Source organism: Eptatretus burgeri, chromosome 2 (genome assembly GCF_056783735.1).
Source record: "Eptatretus burgeri isolate ZD-2024b chromosome 2, Ebu_testis_v1, whole genome shotgun sequence".
Lineage (NCBI taxonomy): Eukaryota > Metazoa > Chordata > Myxini > Myxiniformes > Myxinidae > Eptatretus > Eptatretus burgeri.
Genome location: NC_140962.1, coordinates 63,869,140 through 63,887,418, shown reverse-complemented (window position 1 = coordinate 63,887,418; position 18,279 = coordinate 63,869,140). Strand labels below are relative to the sequence as shown.

The 18,279-nt window shown below is 40.9% G+C and overlaps 1 protein-coding gene across 2 annotated transcripts in view; it reads right to left on the bottom strand.

Annotated features, from left to right (window-relative positions):
* LOC147032177 (uncharacterized) overlaps positions 1 to 18,279 on the bottom strand; it is a 151,951-nt gene that overhangs the window by 16,172 nt on the left and 117,500 nt on the right. The window contains exons 14-18 of one of the 2 annotated variants that reach the window (XM_085869543.1): positions 14,227 to 14,343; positions 11,316 to 11,340; positions 11,009 to 11,094; positions 10,782 to 10,895; positions 3,336 to 3,445 (exon numbers count right to left, since the gene is read on the bottom strand). In XM_085869543.1, coding sequence (XP_085725669.1) covers positions 3,336 to 3,445; positions 10,782 to 10,895; positions 11,009 to 11,094; positions 11,316 to 11,340; positions 14,227 to 14,343 — 452 coding nt within the window. Of the gene's footprint in view, positions 1 to 3,335; positions 3,446 to 10,781; positions 10,896 to 11,008; positions 11,095 to 11,315; positions 11,344 to 14,226; positions 14,344 to 18,279 lie in introns of both variants that reach the window. The other variant, XM_085869542.1, reaches the window with a different exon arrangement.

Here is an 18,279-nt window from a genome sequence, read left to right as displayed (position 1 = left end):
AACCCAATAGTTTCGCTCATGGGGGTGATAAAGGGAGGGGAGGGGGAGAAGGAAAGGGAGGGGGAGGAAGGGAGGATGGGGGATAGAGGCGAGGGAGGAAGAAGGGAGGATTTTTTTGGAAGGAGGTAAGTGTGAGGAGAGGAGGTTCTCAACTTGCATTTGGTAGTGGGACTTGTGGAGAAAGGGGAGGTGTGGGTAGTACAGGATTGAACGAAATGGGGTACGTGAAAACAGCACGTTAATACAGCATGCGGAGAACACCACCAGATATCCATGAGGGGGAGGAGAGGGGAGGTTGGTTTGGGAGTAGGTCGGCGTGAGGGGAGGGGGAGGGAAGGCAGCGTGAGGGAAAGGGAAAGGAAGGCTGCGTGAGGGGTGGGGTCGCACCCAGCTGTCCCTGCACACTGCATCCCTTTCTTCTGACAAAGTGGAGAGCTTGCTGTCAAACCTCGACTCAGATTCTGCAACCGGTCCAGACGGCATCAGCCCACGTGTCAAAAAAACCTGTTCTGCTGCGCTTGCTCACCCTCTCTGTTCTATTCACCCAATCATTTGCTCACGGTCATCTGCCATCTGCTGGAAAATCAGCAAACATCACTGCCCTGCATAAAAAAGGTGCAAAAACAGATCCCTGCAACTACAAACCAATCAGCCTTCTCCCAATCATCAGCAAGGTTATGGAATCCATCATCACTTCCAACATTAAATCTTTCCTCTTCCTCTTCTCCAATGGCTTGATTTCCCAACATCAATTTGGATTCAGACCAGGTCACTCCACCCTGGACTTGCTGCTCCTGCTTTTCCAACAATGGATGGAAGTCATCAATGCCAGACATGAGATCAGAGCCATATCCCGAGACATATCACATGCTTTTGATAGGGTCTGGAACTCTGCCCTGCTCACTTCACTCTGTTCCTCTGTTATCCAAGGACGTCTGCTCTCTTGGCTCGCAGACTTCCTCTCATGTCACAGTCAACATGTGGCTCTTAATGGAATTCTCTCATCTCCTCTTCTTGTCGAGGCTAGAGTTCCTCAAGGCAGCGTTCTGGGCCCAGTGCTTTTTCTGGTTTTCATCAATGATCTCTCCAACTCTGGAAAATCCTCTTTATATCTTTACCGATTCCACACTCTGCTGTACCATCTGTCACCCCTCAGTTCAGCAAGCAGCAGACTCTTCACTCTGCAGATCTGGGTAAAATCACAAGCTGGTCCAACATGTAGAACATGTCTTTCAATCCTGACAAATCTCACTCTCACCAAGTCTCTCCGAAAGGACCATCTGGATGCCCACCTCCACCCCCCCATATACTTTCTCAACAGTCCTCTTCAAGTCCTTTCATTCAAAAATTTGGGCCTCGCTATCTGCCATGCTCTTTAATAGGAAAGCCACATCTCCAAGCTGGCATCCGAGCCAGTCGCCGATTGGGCATCCTCCATCGTGCAAAGTCCTTCCTTGGCACACCTGAGCTCCTGACCACATACAAAGCTTTCATCCACATCCTAATTGAGTAATACTCTGCCATCTGGGCTGATGCTCCCACCTCTCACCTTTCTCAGCTTCATGGTGTAGAAACAAAGACATTTAAGATCATTGGTATTTCCAGTGATGAGGTGAGTCTTTGGGTCTCCACTCCCTCACCACAGGCAGGTCGGTGGTCTTTCTGTATTCTAGTCTATTATCCAGCCTCAACCCCCCCCCCCTGCTCAGACTGCTATCTGTCCTTCCCATATTGCCGCAGAGGCTCAAGGATCACTGCTCACCTTCATTCTTTCATTCCACTTTTTTCCCACCTTCGAACAAACTCCCACACACTCTTCAATCCCACTCTTCCCTCCAGGTCTTCAAAATAGCTGCTCACCACCATCTCTTATCTTCCCCCATCTAAAACCATGATCTTTTATACCGCTGTTAATCCACCCCAAACCTACCTCCTTCATATTTTCTGCTTTCCTTCCTGAAAGTCCCTGTAGTGTCCAGCTTGGTTACCCATTGTACTTCGCCCAATCGCTCCTCCTTCCACAGATCTCATGTGTCTATTCCCCACTGTTTTGTGCTTCTCCCTCCCATCCCAATTGTCTCCTGCTCCCCTTGATATACATTGTGTTTGCTTTTATACGATCCTGGACATTGTGTACAAAAAAAAAGTAGCTAAAATCTTCATTTAACAGGAAGCTCATTTACCTCTGAATCAAGGATAAGAATAGTGGTGACATAACTACCTTATTTATACTTAACCACAGTAATTAAGAGGGATACAGCAGACAGTCTTATGTATTTCCGTTTAATGCAGGGAGTATTTGCAAATCCTCAGAAAGGAGATCTGCTTCATTTAGTGATGTACAAAACAAAACTGTCAAGGAAAGGCTTTATAATGTCATACAGAGCAATGGGTAAGTAGGCCCATTTTCATTACCAGTTTGTTCAAAAGGCAGATAAAGAAACATCAAAATGAAGTCCATGCATGATTGAACTGACACTACCATGTCGAGAGGCTTATTCATGACTTTCAAAAAGGCATGGAAAACGTCCTCGGTTACAGGTCACAATGGCTTCCATCTTTCAAAAGCAACTGAATATTGAGATGGTCACAAAGTAGGGATCCCGCCACCTCATGGGGAATTGCCAGGGAAATGAACGGCACAGATAAGAAAAGGCATGTCAGATACAGCGTGCCCTGAACAAGGAATGTTCTGCAGCAGTCTTGGCTCATCATCGAATGGAAAAGGCCCAGACCCAAGATTGGCATCTGGACAGATGCCAACTCTCAATTGCCGTGAATAAGACACGGACAGTGTCTGTGCAGCAATGCTGGACTCGTGTGAGATCTCTGGTCGAATGCGGTCATGCCTCCAAATATTGTGAGAGTGACAGCCAGCACGGTATGATCGTGTGAGAGCGAGCCCCATAAAGGAGGATTTTTGAGCTCTGTCCATGTATTTTTCATGCTTTACATCCCAAGGATAGCACATCACCTTTGAATGATTAATTGCAGAGCCACAACCCTCAGGCTTCTCTGAGCAGTCCTTCAGGCAAGGCCCTCACAAGTCACTTTTTGACAGAACCATGTAAAATGTTGTTCAATCTGAATAAGCCACCATATTTTGTACATGCTGATGCAGATTTCATGATTACTGTACCCCACATCGATTGCACTATCTGTCCAATTTACAGTTTCATAACATTACATACGCATTCTACAACTTAATCATGGAAAAAAAAAAAAAACACGAGCATCTAAAGTGCAAGATCAAATAGCATCAAAATGTCAACCACAAGTAAGTCATCGAAAATACCACCATAAAACACATTAGCATTTTCATGTTTATAAAATACCTTTGTGCATGCCACAATGCCGTCACGACACGTGCACACATTGCAGTCCTCATCCCAAGACGAGCCGTCCTCAAAAAACTGTTCAGCATAAGAACATGGCTGCCTTCCCACTGGTGGATAAGGAAACAGACAGACAAAGGTTGCTATGGTCCATCCCTGTGTCACCAACTATGATCTGCAGTAGAGATAATTCACAAAGTTTAGATTTAATTCAAAAAACAATAAACCTGAACCATATTCTTTAAGTAGGTTGGTGCTGCCAAAGCAGTTTCTAAGGCAATTGCCTTCCCAGGATAACAACGATGACACCACCACCTTGAGTTCATAGAACACGTTACCCCACACAGTGTTTTAATATAAAATGCCGATAGAAGGTCTACACCCCCTTTTCAGGTATTAAATTGCTTTAAATCAGACTTTTCACCTCTATTTACACATCGTATCCCACAACTTCCATGTTAAAAACAAATTCTAAAATTTCAAAACATTAGTTTAAAATGCAAAACTAGAATATCTTGGTTGGATAAGTGTCTGTCCCCCCCCCCCCCCCCCCGAGTTCATAGTTGGTGGAAGTATCTTTGACAGCAATTACAGCTTTGGAGTTGGTTGGGATAGGTCTCTACCAACTTTGCACACCTTGATTGGGCAATATTTGCCCATTCTTCTCTACAAAACTATTCAAGCTCTGTGAAGTTGCATGGGAAACATTGATGGACAGCAATCTTCAAGTCATGCCACAGATTTTCGATTGGATTTAGGTCAGGGCTCTGACTGGGCCACTCAAGGACATTTATCTTTTTGTTCCTTGGCCACTCCAGTGTAGATTTGACTGTGTGCTTCAGGTAGTGATCATACTGAAAGATGAACTTCGCCACAATCTCAGCTTTCTTGCAGGGGGCAGCAGGTTTTTCTCAAGGATTTTCTGTATTTTGCTCCATGCGTTTTCCCTTATAGCCCGACAAATGCTCCAGTCCCTGTGGATGAGAAAAATTACCATAACATGATACTGTAACCATCACGATTCACAGTAGAGATGGTGTTCTTTGAGTGAAATACTGTGTTGGGATTGCACCAAATGTAACGTGCTTTTTTGTTTATATACACTGTCGAGGCTTGTATGAGAGATAACACACAGAACGTACAACAAGGAGAGCAGGAAACAAGAGGAATGGGAGAGGGAAGGAAAAAAAAAAAAACAATGTGGAAGAGAGATATGAGGATATTCGTGGAAGGGAGAGGGATGGGACGCGGTACACAGGGTAAACAAAACAGACACAAGAGTTACTTTCAGGTTCTTCTTACATGACAAGGACTTTCATGAATGAAAGCAGGGAATTTAAAGGAGGTGCGTTTGGGGTGAATTAGCGGGGGTAGAAAAGATCAGGGTTTCGGATGGGGGAAGATAAGAGATGGTGGTGAACAGCTGTTTTGAAGACCTGGAGGGAAGAATGGGATTTTAGAGAGTGTGAGAATTTGTTCTAAAGGTGGGGGGAAAAAACACAAGAGGAATGAAAGAGTGAAGGTGAGCAGTGATTCTTGATTTTGGTAGTTTTACCAGAAGTGGGTTGCGGCAGAAACATGAGTGCCCTGCAGAAACATGGGGGGGGGGGGGAGGTACATATCTCAGACAGTGAATGGGATGTGGGGGGGGGAGACTGTAGAAGACAGAAAGACCACTGACCTGCCTGCAGTGAGAGAGTGGGAGACCCAAAGACTCAGCCTCGTAGCAGGAAATAGCAATAATCCTAAATGCCTATTTCCACAGCATGAAACTGAGAAAGGTGAGAGGTGGGAGCACCAGCACAGAGGGGAAAGCAGTACTCCATCCCAGAGGGGAGCGCAGTACTCTGTCGGGGTGTGGATGAAAGCTTTGTATGTGGTCAGGAGCTTAGGTGTGCCAATGAAGGACTTTGCACGATGAAGGATGCCCAGTCGGTAACTGGCTTTAGAGACTAGCTTGGAAATGTGGCTTCCCAGGAAAGATCATGCCAGATAGTGAAACCCAGATATTTTACATTTCGGTCAAAAAGTTCCATCTTCGTTTCATCAGACTACAAAACTTTTTGCCACTTGGCTTCAGAATCTCCAGAGTGTTTTTTTTGGTTGCATACTTCAAACAAGACTCAAGGTGGGCTTTTTTGAGTAATGGCTTCCTTCTTGGCACCCTACTGTACAAGCCAGACTTGTGTATATTGCTGTCATATGCACACAGTGAACAGTCTTTGCCATGAAGGCCTGTAGCTCTTTCAGAGTTGCCAGTGGCCTTTTGGTGACCTTGCTACTCAGTCTCCTCCTTGCTTGATCATCCAGTTTGGAGGGACGGCCTGATCGAGGCAGGGTCTTGGTGGTACCATATGCCTTACACTTCTTGATGACAAATCTTGACTGTGATCAGGGGATTGGTATAAAAATATTTTGAAGGCCTTGAATATCCCTTGGAGCAGTCTCTTTCCACAACTTTATCCTAGAGGTCCTTTGAAAGAATTGCCTTGGTGCTTATGGTTGAGTCTTTGCTGTGAAATACACAACCCAACAGAGGAAACTTTCAGGAACAGCTGATTATATTCGGAAATAATTAGAATCATTACAATTTAACACAGTTAGAGGCCAATTAACTTGGTGTGTGATATTTGGAAGGTGATTAGTTTCACCTTAGCTAATTTACAACTGCTATTATAAGGCAGGTAGACACTTAGGTGGAAAAAGTTAGATTTAATGCAATTAAATTCCAGGTTACAAGGCAACAAAAGATGAAAATTTTGAAAGGGGGTGTAAACTTTATATAGGCACTGTATAATTCAAATGAAATAATAAAATGATTTTAAAGGTCATATAAAAAAAAATAAAATTTTTTGGAGATTTACTGCTGTAGATGCAGCATGTTTCATCTTCCTGTTACATTAGTCATTCATGGCCATTTGTCCTTTATGACATCCTCAAAAACCAAGTTTCCTGTTTGGAATGATTTTCAATTTTGTTTGTCACAGTAAAAAAATATTAGCTCGCTCCTCTGCACATGTGCGATCGGCACAAATTAAGAGCCAAAGTAGTGTTAAACTGCAGGTTTGTTTTTGGATTATGTTCAAAATAAAACATTCAATTTAAACCAAGTTGATCCTCAATCATAAACTGATGTTTGCAAACACACGGAGACAGACAGAGACAGAAATGAACCAATTGCTTCACCCCACTTTTGCTTCGGGTATATGGGGTAACAACATCCAGGAGTTCCCTTATAAGGAGCTTCAATGTAGGAGGCAGCCATTAGGCCCATCAAAGTCTGTGCTATGATTGCCAACTTATGGTTGTCTGTGCATGCTTTGCCATTTTTAAAGCAAGGGAGCAACACTTACCATGTTTAAAGTGTTTTAGTACGATTTGACCGGGGACGGGTTCGAACCACCAACCTCCCAAAGAACGGAAGGTCTAACCATTACATCACATCTCGTTAATATTTGCAATATTGCTAAAGTCAGATTGTTCAACAGATTAAAAAGTTCTCAAAAACGATTAATACAAGTAGTAGTCAGTATATGGTGCCATTTTTGGACCTCAACTAAAGAATATACAAGAGGGTTTGAAAACTACTACTCCAACATTTGATATGAGGCACTATAATTTTAGTTAGGGACATTAAACAGACTGTCTGTGATTCCTGCTTTCAGTTATTACTTTAAAGACAATTCTTCCACCATGGGTCTTGGTGGTACCATACGCCTTTTCAGACTTTAAATTGGTAAACACATTCTGCCAAATACTGCTTGGTGAATCTGGACAACTTCACGCTGTTAATACATCATTTTAAAGCACACTTACAATAGTCTATCAATGTGACAATGACACGTCGATGCTAATGCAGCGATCTTTACTTACTGGCAGCAGACTGCAGTGATAAATGCATGATGTCATCCACTTTTAGTTTTCTTCTGACAGATAAGCTTATATGTAAGAGCCTGGTGTTGGCTTAGTGGTTAGGGTGGCGGCTTGGGATCCAAGGGTCCTGAGTTCAAGCCCCGTTGGCTGCTGAATTAACACCAGGGGGTTGACTCAGCCTGTCATCCTTCCGAGGTCGGCGAAATGAGTGCCAGTGTACTGGTCCCGGTGTATGCCCCGGTTAGAATAGGTGTACCATATCCCTGTGTGTCGTAAGAGGCGACCAGGGTTGGTGTCAGGAAGGGCATCCGGCCATAAAACATTGCCTCAAGAAAAAGCCAAACCCCTGCACAGCAGGGAAAAATGGCTGTAAAAACGGTCATTAGATAAGCTTATGTAAAATCAGCTAATGATGGCAGATCTTGTTCCAGAGTGCTGCATAGGTTTCATTCAGCGATGATCGTGGCAATTCCACAAGGCAATCAATGAGGTTGCAAAAGCAATCCAATTAAATAAAAATAGATAAAGATATCCACAATAAAAAAAAAATCAGAGACTGTGGATAAAAAAAATGAAAATAAAATCAAATCAAAGGGACTGCAGATACTGGGACTGTAGATCAAAGGGACTGGAGGTGATAAGTCTTTGCAATGTGCAGATTTTCCCTACCAATGTTGGTATAATTTTTCAGGAGTAGGCAACACCCCATCCTTCATAGTGAAAAGTTCCAAGGCAATAAACTTAGAATGTATTTTTTTTTGTATACAGTCAAGGTTCATGGAAAGTCTAGAATACAGAATGCATCGGGATGCAACAGACAAAGAGAACATTGCAAATAGGGGGTGGGGACAACAGCAGGGCAGAAGGCCAAGACAGAGGAAGGCAGACAAACAATAGGTGTGGGGAGGAATGAGGGGTAGGAGAGGACACAAAGGGTGGACCAAATTGGTACAAAAGCTCAGGAAGGAAGGAAAAGCTGGAAATTTGGAAGTAAATGGGTTAGTGGGTAGGGGGGAGAGGGGAGGGTTTGCAGGGGAAAAGATCATGATTTTGGCTGTGAGATGATCTGAGATGGTGAACAGCTGTCTTGAAAACCTGGAGGGAAGAATGAGATTTAAGAGAATGTGGAAGTTGGTTCCAAAGGTGGGGGTGGGGTGGGGGAAGGGGAACACTCACCCTCCCCTTCCCTTCCCATATGACAAACACATTTATGAATGCAACAGGATTAAAAAACGATGTATATACATATCTAAAAGATAGAAGGAAGATGGATGAACAATCTAAGGTATGCTAATGATACTACTATGTTGGCAAAAAATAGAGGACTTGATGAAACTGCTGCAGACAGTGAATAACGGAAGTGAAAAGCTGGTCTTTATTTAAATCTAAAAAAATAATAAAAGACAAAAATATTGTCAACCAAGAATATCACACTTGAAGCTGGCTGAGAGACATCACAAATGTGGCCCCAAGATACAAGTTGTAAACAATCCCGAGACTATTTACATATAATCTGATGGCTATAAAATAAATCGGACAGGCAACGCGATACACGATTCATGCCTAAAAACTCACTGAAGCACCTTTATTAGCCAAAGATCATTGCGGCCTCAGGGGAGACCTAACAAGTTGAGACGGTGCAGATGCGTATGTGGAGCACAATAAGCACGGAATGCCTCAAGGACGTCAGTTACTCCATATTTTTAAGTCACGTGTTAAGCATGAGCGACTGTTTAAAAAGGTTAATCACACATTGAACAGAATTGACTGAAGCCTGTAGTTTGTGGTTAAAATGTTCACTTCTGGTAAGTTTGCCCCATGAAACAAAAAGCTATTTATAAACCTCAACACGAACTTTGTTCAAAGTGGAAAAACCACTTGGGGAGGGGGGTAAATCAAGTTGCCACAACCTCCGTCGTGTGAGCCCTCATCCCCCTGACAAGTTTGGTTGAGATTGGATAAGTAACTAGATAGTAATTATAGGATACTTACCCCACGCAATCTTGAGGTCTGGGTGCGAGCCAACTCTTCTGGTGGCAAATTTGTAAAAAAATAAAATAAAAAAAATCAAAATCAAATGGAATATCAAATAAACTAGGTCCTGCATTGGAGTGATCAGAATGAACCCGTACAAGAAAAAGCAAAGACGAAATAATCAGGAGGAACCTTGATAGGACTTGGGTTTCAACTGCTACTCCTCTGCGCTCAAACCTATCCAGGTGCAGTCAACTGAGACTTATTCAAAAAAAAAATATATAATAGTAATTATGCAGATGAAAAAAGAAATCAAATAATTCTGACTGCCACATGTGGCCGATCAGGTTGAAATTTAAAACATATATTCCCCATAATCACGAGATCATAATTTTGTAGTTTCACGTTGCTTGATGAAGAGGTTCAAGAGAATTAAAAATATATTTTCCTTCAATCCAATATAGTTGCCAAACCATGCAACCTATCAATTATTCAGGAAACACACTGGTATCCCCAAGGCTTGGGGAATGCGTGTGTGAACATTTCCCCTTGATATATACCCAGCCATTCTGGAGAGGATGTTTAAAGGTTTTAGGGTAAATTCAATATGGCTGCCAAATCATGTGACCTATGACATCATAGGTAGAGAACTTTTTGTTCCTTATGGATAGGCGGTCATACCTATAAAGTTTCTCCTCCATATGTTCAGCCATTTCAGAGATGACATTTGAATTTTTTTTTTCAATATGGCTGCCAAACCTAGTGACCGATAAAATCAAAAAAAAATTTGTTCACCAATTTATCCCTAGATGACCCTCAAAAATGCTCATACTGATCACATGTAGCAATCTACATATGCAATTATGACATCATTAAAAAAATAATCATAATAATAATAAAAAATCACATTCTCTGTGGAGAGTATTTGACAGGTGCCAAATTGCAATTTTTTTCATTGAGCGGTTTTGGAGATCGAGGTCCAACAGCTCTCCTTTTTTTACAAAACGGCTGCCACGCCACGTGACCTACGATAAAACATTTCACATGAGTAGTCGCACCTATGGTGAAAATTTCAGGTCAATCCAACAAGCAGTTCCAAAGAAAAGGAAATAACAAAATGCAGGCACGTAGTGTGCACATACAGGACAGATCACTCTACCTTGCTTTTTGCTTCACGAGCGTGGACTAATAACCAAATGTGTCGTCGTCAGACAGACACCAAATTTCATATTTTTACCCTTGCCAGAGGAGAGGGTATTGTATTTGTGTGCATTTGTTTGCACAAAACATGAGTATGTGTATCAATTACAATAGACCCTTTCAAACTTTTACAACCCTGAAACCCATCAAGACCACAAAGACCTTTAGGGCCATGAAGACCCACAAACACTCTCAGACCCTTAAAATTCTTAGGACCCCTAAAACCCTCAATAACCCTAAGACCATTTCAAACTCCAAGACCTTTAAAACTTTAGAATCTCAAACCCTTTAGCACCCGAAGGACCCATAAGACCCTGAGTGCAACAGCAATAATTAATAATAATCAGCACCAATTGATCCAGTACAAGACCTTTGGGTAACAAAACTATTTTCACGTACCTTCCCGGCAGTCAATGCCATGGTAGCCTTCAGGGCATGTGCAATGATAACCGTTTAAGCAATCCACACATGTTGCACCTTGGGGGCAAGGTGATGACTGGCACTCATTTATATCTGTCGGAACACCACTTTTTCAATCAATTCAATGAGAATTAATGCAAATGCTGCTAACAAAATGCAAGTGACTAATCATTTCCACGATACATTATATTTAGAAAATTCCTTACTTATTCTGCAGTCTGGACCAGCAAATCCAGGTGCGCAGTTGCAACGGTACCAGTTCGAACCGTCGATGCATGTTCCACCATTGTGACTAAGGTTAAGGGGCAAAAAGGTGAGGAGTGCAGGGGTTGGGGTGGTTAAGAAAAACAAAAAACAATCGTTATAAAAGAGAGATAAAGCAAAAGTTAAAATCACAAAATCATCGTTGGCCTAATTTAGAAACAACAATGTACATTTCAAACAAATGAGGTTCCACATGATTTATGACCAACACAATACAGATGCAACAAAGGGTGAAAATTGAGAACATACCATGGATGGGAGATGCAGTCATTTACATCTAGAGAGTAAAACAAAAAAATAAATAAATAAATGGTGAGATGTGGCAACAATGGATAGTAAAATGCAATATGACTGAGTGAATAAAAGTGGTATTGACAACAATTAGTTTGGCCAAATAACAAGTGAGTAAACGTATTCTTAGAGCATGCTGGTCCATCCCACCCAACCAGGCAAACACAAGCAATCAGAACCAGGGGCCGGGCTAAAATGGTGTCCAATGTCCCGAAGCCCAAAATTACAAAAATTTTTTACCTTAAAAAAAAAAAATTAAACAATAAATAAAACAAACACATTTGAAAGGTACACATAAATATTTTAAGTAAGACAATCATATTGTCATGTTCTTTACATTTATTTCTGTTTACAACTCCCACACTGCAGTCATTTACTGGCAAGTGACATCATCCAGTGCACACAGTTTTCGGCATGGGTGATAAGCAGAGCAGAATAATTAGTTTGAGGAGAACGAGAGACAAAAAGGATGAAAACATAAGTGAAACAACCATGAAGCAGAAATGGATGAAAATAACAGCAAACTGCCTCACATTAGCAGTTGGACTCCTTCAGTCACATTGCTGCCAACTTTGACTGTTAATTAAGTAACTGTGCCTTCGACTCCCGGTGATAATGGTAATGAGCGTGTAATTGATACTCCCGTGGGTCCAGCCTACATTTATGGCTCGGACGATGAACATGCCATTTCTGATTAAATCCTTTTGCCAAACACAGAAGAATACACAGAAAACCTGCAGGGAAATAACCGTGGCTGGCACCCGAGTGGTAACCACATCCATCTGCAACTTAAACTTGTGTAAATATTTTAACTAAAACATGTACAGCTGTGTGCAATGTTAAAGACAACTTATGTGTTGTGTCGATCTTCTGCCTTTTACAATGGTTCTCCAAATGGGTGACCACAAATTTGTTTGGCACCAAACCCAAGAAAGGTTAATATGGCACTGATATTCACGACTGCCCATACAAGTTGCTTCATTCAAGCATGGCTTTGAGCAACAGCCATTATTGGAGGATGCAGGGAGACCAGAGGTTCTTGGTGGGAAACACCAAGATGCTGAAAACGTTGACAAAAATATCAGGAGTCAAAAAAGTTTCCAACGAGTATATACAAGGAAACTTAAGCTCAGGTGGCCATTTCATCCATCGCAAGAGAATGATCACATGCATTGCAAAAAGTACTGCAGGTAATGGACCTCAAAGCAGAACATTTAGCTGATACACGAGGACACAATGGCCCTCTGCAAGATAGGTTGCATGTTGAAGACTGATGACGATCAGACGTGATGACAATGTCAGAGATAGAGCTCCATCTACCGGCACTGCTAAAGAATAGCAGATTTCGAGTTGATTAAACCCAATCAGAGATTATAAAGGCAAACAACATTTCTCAATAGCCATTAAGACACCAAACTAGCTATCCTGCTGCTCAATATTGCTTTGACTGTGTGGATACAATGCATTGGAAGAAGTAAACACCAATTAAAGATCATAATATGCATAATGAAGGCTAACTAAGGTCAAAGAAAAGAAGAAGAACAAAATATAAAGGACAATCACAGGTATGCTTCAAGTAAATCAACAGCTGTGACAAAGAAAAAGAATGACCACATAGCCAAGCAAAGTGTAAAAAGGCTGCAAGTGGGTCCCTCTAATCCTGAAGGGCAAAAGCATCAAAAGGAATCCTCATCATCCACGCAGGTTCCGCCATCACGACAGGAAATCGTCACAATGGATGGTCCCTGTACAGAAGGAAATTAATGCCAAGCAACAAAATAAAAAGCACACAAAACATTTACTGGTCCCATTTGAGCTTGGCACACAATAGCAGGATTGCACAAAACACTTGCATTGCTGTTGGCGGAGGTAGCAAGCAGCAATGGTGTAAGTCACAGCAACATTAACTCGTATTGGGTCTGCAAGGATCTAAAAATACAACATTGCCCTGACGGATCATTTTCCCACACTTTGTATAAGCTTCATGTTGCAAGAAGAGTACATGCAGAACAAGAAAAAGAGCAGAGATTGCAGACTGTTGCCAGGACGAGTTTTGTGTGGTGTTTGTGTACCCCCACCCACCCCTGCCCCCAATCCTTTCCAAAAGAAAACTAAAAAAAAAAAAATTGTAATTCTGAAGTCAGTCATAAAATCCATCTCATCAACTCTTTACAGGGCACCTCTGACCAGCAAGATTCAGGCACAGTGTGCACTCATTAACATTAAGAAGGTTCCAGCCTTCTCTGCATTCACATAAAAAGCCATTGACAAGGTCATGACAAAGGTCACCATTCTGGTAGGAGTTTAACTTGCAGTTGACGATATCCAAAATGGAGTTTGGAAGGTGCAACAGTTAATTATAGAAAGTATATCAAATACGATTTCAAATTTTAGACAAGTTGTGATAAAACATCAGCATTATCACAGTCGTGCAATTTAAGTTTTAGGATCGTCCACACAAAAACATAACAGAACGACTTAAACCTTAATGCTTCCTGATATTTTGAGTGGAACTAGTTAGTCCTACTCACTCCACACCTGCATTCACCTTACAGTAGTAAAGAGGAAAAGGATGGGAAGGAAACCATAATGGCAAAGAGGAAAGAATGCAATGACATGAAATATTGAGATTCAAGAATAATTGATGCAGAAAGTCTTGCCACAATCATAGGTTTCCCAAGATGGCTCATGAGGGGGAAGCTTTAGGAAAGACAACAATCAGTTTTTGTAAAGCTAATGGAACTTTGATTTACTCTGTGCCAGAACAGAGTCACTTTGGCAATGACGGCTGAGGTTAATGTAAAGAGAAAAAAGGAGGGGGAGGGGAGGAGCCAGAGCAGAAAGGATGGTGGGGACGGGAGGAATTACTTATTGTGCTGACAGTGAATTCCCTCCCAGCCTGGAGGGCAAATGCACACAAATGAGTTGCTGCCAACCAGACAGGTCCCACCGTTGAGACAAACCCTTTCTGTACACGCATTGGCATCTATGGAGAAGGACAGCATTAGGTCTATTAGAATCAAGCATTTCACGTATGATATTAAAGTCATATTCTCAAATCCTCCCAAATATGGAAGCTAAGAACACATCTTCAAAAAAACCAAAAATTAACAAGAAATTTCTTCTTTAGACTGAAAATTTCAATCACATCACAAGAAAGACAGGGTTTGTTGAATCATTCATTCCAAACAACTATACAGTCTGTGTTAGGAGCTCAGGGATGCAGCATTGAAGGGGGGGGGCATTTCATATTCAGAATTGAATTCAGGAAAGCCGATGTTGGCTTTGTAATTTTACCTTGTGGTAGAAATCTTGTCTTGGTTCCTTCATATAAGCATTTTGAGGGTATTTCTTCCCCATAAACCAGACAGTCAGGTGAATCATGTACAACAGATGCAATTGTGGTCAAGTGGCTAAAGCTGGTACTTCATACGGTACCTGAAAAGGATGTTATTTTTGTTCTGTTGAATGATAACTCACTGATCAAGAAGAATATTTTTGGGTCTATCTCTGTCTCTGTCTGTCTTCAATAACAGATAAGAATGTGCACACCAAGTTGTGGTAATTTGAGATAAAACATCATCATTGGCATTTCATCTTTACAGAAGCAAATGATGCAAATTAAATTATATTCCATCTGACCTTGAGAATACAAGATGAGCAAACTACTTGAATAGAACTTCCAAATGAGATATTACCAAGATAGTGAGCAGAGCTTGTGCGAGGTCTCACCAATTAGACAATAGGCACCAATTGTTTGGAAGATTGCAGATATTTCGATGGCTGGTTCCCTGCTGGCTGCTGGAGACTGTGCTAATTGGCAGTTCGGTAGATTGTTGCTGCATGTTCCTGGTGCGGGATCAGATACAGATTGCTCAGTCCCTTGCTTCAGGCCACAGCATTGCTGGAGGTAGTGTTAGGCCCATCCCTCAGCTCTTACACAGGCAGGTGGCTGCAATATGCAGCTGACAAACTGGATTGAATCAAGTGTGCACTGAGATGTCCTTGACACTGTGAATCAACTTGTTCGTCGAACAATCTTTCAGGTTGTTTTCAACCCAAAGCTCCAGGAGTAGACAACATTGCTCTTTATGGACTATTGTTTTGTACAAAGGTCTCAGGCTCAGAATAGACTGCTGACATTAAGGGTGCTCCCTCTCCCCTTATTTGCATTTAAAATCAAAGTGAGAACTTTAACTTAATTGTTTCAATTTCTCCCAGGGGAGCATCTGAACAATTTAGTGGGGTATATTTAGGCTTGTGTTTAAATTTTTCCTCTCGATTGTTTTGGTATCTAAATGAACTGCAATTGTGAATGTACATCTCAGATTGTTAATTTGTCCAGTGTCGATTCAGCATGTGCATGCACTTTTTTTTCTTTTTTTTTTTTTACAACCACTTTTCCTCGTTTTCTTTGACCGAAACATTCCCAAATACCTTTTCTAGTTAATCACCTAAAAAAAGAAAACCCCCATGGTTGCTAAATTTAGTATTCAAAAGCACAAAAGGCATGACCAGCTTGGTTCTTGTGAATGGGTTACAGAGAGCTGGTCATTATTATGTTTAACAAAAAAACAAAACAGAGACTTGTGGAAGAACGAGGTAACAGAAGGGAGACAAAAAGGCAATGCACTGACAGGGGACAACGTCAGAACCAGAAGCCAATCTCAACCACAGTATGTCTGACCTTGGTAGAAACTTAGTATTTATGTCTATAACCAATGGTATTCACGTACATCTTGATCTGCAATTAACCATTCTGTCTGGATGAACCTACATCCATTTGATCAGACATTCCGAGGAGCACGCTGATGCACTTTAATATCTACATAGCTGCATCTTTCATAAGTAAAGATAAATGGCTTTCCGATAAAAAGCATTTGGCAGTTAAAAACAAAACAACCACTGAGATGTCCTTCACTTTAAACTTCAAACACAGACCACAGTACCAATCAAATGTCACATGAACACCACATCAAACTGTGTGCAGCACAATTGACATGGGAAACACTAAAACAATTTACCAAATACTTTAAGTGTAAAAGTTCATCCACACGAGAAGTGAACATATTTTCCGACAATTTCAACTTGCCAAAAAAAAAAAAAATGATCGTGCGAATAGTGAGTGCTTTCACGCTGGCAAAACACTGATTGACAGGCTCGTTTCCCACAAAGTTGCTTCCAAAAGTACCTGACGCTTGCACCACAAGGAAGTATAGAGAATGAAACATGGCGACGAAGGAGAGCCATTTTGACTCATGAACATGCCTCGTTACTTCTGAGAGATTGAGGCGGCATCAAAAACGAAGGATGTTAGAAATAACAGCCTCTTGTTTTTTTCTTTTCAAGCGATTGAAGAGTGAACCATAAAATAGATTATGAAAGTTGGTGATGATTCTTCCCTTTTTAGCTCACCTGTTCGAAGAACAGAGAGCTATAGCGATACCCACAGCGCTAGTGTCAGCATGAGCGTGAAAATGTTAAAGTTTTTGGTGCAAGTTATTTCCTTTCAAATGTTTTTATCAACCACACTATTTTTTTACCGATTACAATATACAAACTCATATATTGCTTTAAAATTATTTGGATCAGACTTCACTGCAATGATTTATGAAAAATATTATTGCACTAGTCTTTTAAAAACGATAAATGTATAAACAGACGAGCATTGGGTGGCTTTGACACCAACTCTGGTTATATACTAGAAGCACCCGCTCCCTGCGGGAGCTGTCAAGGGGGTTTCTTGTGACAGAAATTGTGACTGACAGAAATCGGGTGCGACTTCTGACTCACCCTGGATATATATATATATATATATATATATATATATATATATATATATATATATATATATATATATCTATATATATATCTATATATCTATATATATATATATCTATATATCTATATATCTATATATATATATATATATATATATATATACATACATATACAAATACATATATACATATATATATATACATATATTACATACATACATTACATACATATATACACATATACATATATATATATATATATATATATATACATACATATACATACATATACATACATATACATACATATACATACATATACATATACATACATATATATATATATCCAGGGTGAGTCAGAAGTCGCACCCGATTTCTGTCAGTTGATTGTTTGTTTCCCATTTGTATTACAGTGTACAAGAAGGAAGAAATAAATGAATGACATGTTTATCTAAACATTTATTCAAGAAAAAATTACGGAACTGTACCAAGCTGTTTTACTTGCAATTTTCAAAGTGCCCTCCCTCGTGATCGTTGCACAATTGCAGCTGAGCAGGCACAGAGCGGCACACACGTATGCAGAGTTCGATATCAATTTCCTCAAACTTTGCAGCGATTTGAGCCTTCAATTCCTGAATGGTACGAGGCTTTTCATGATAAACAAAGTCTTTCATGAGCCCCCAAAGAAAGAAATCTGAAGGAGTAAGGTCTGGGGAGCGTGCCAGCCACTCGAGCGGACCGTGGCGGCCAATCCACTCTCTGGGAAAGTTTTCATCAAGCCACTGACGAACATAACGTCCATAATGAGGTGGAGCTTCATCATGCTGGAAATAACAGTCCTGATCTTGTACCCTGGGCCAAAAGAAGGTTTGCAGCATATCCAGGTAAATTTCTGCAGTGACAGATTCTTCAAAGAAAAAAGGTCCAATTATCCCGAATGGAGATATGGCTGCCCAAACTCACTCCAGGTAAATTTACCTCCTTCTCAACTGTCACTCTTGGGTTATTCACAGCCCAGTCGACACAATTGTGTCTGTTAATTGTGGCATGAAGCTCAATTTGGTGCAAATTCAGTAACTTTCCAAACTCGCAGCAATAACCTGCAAAATAAAATCAAAAATAAATAAATTGCGAAAATTAAT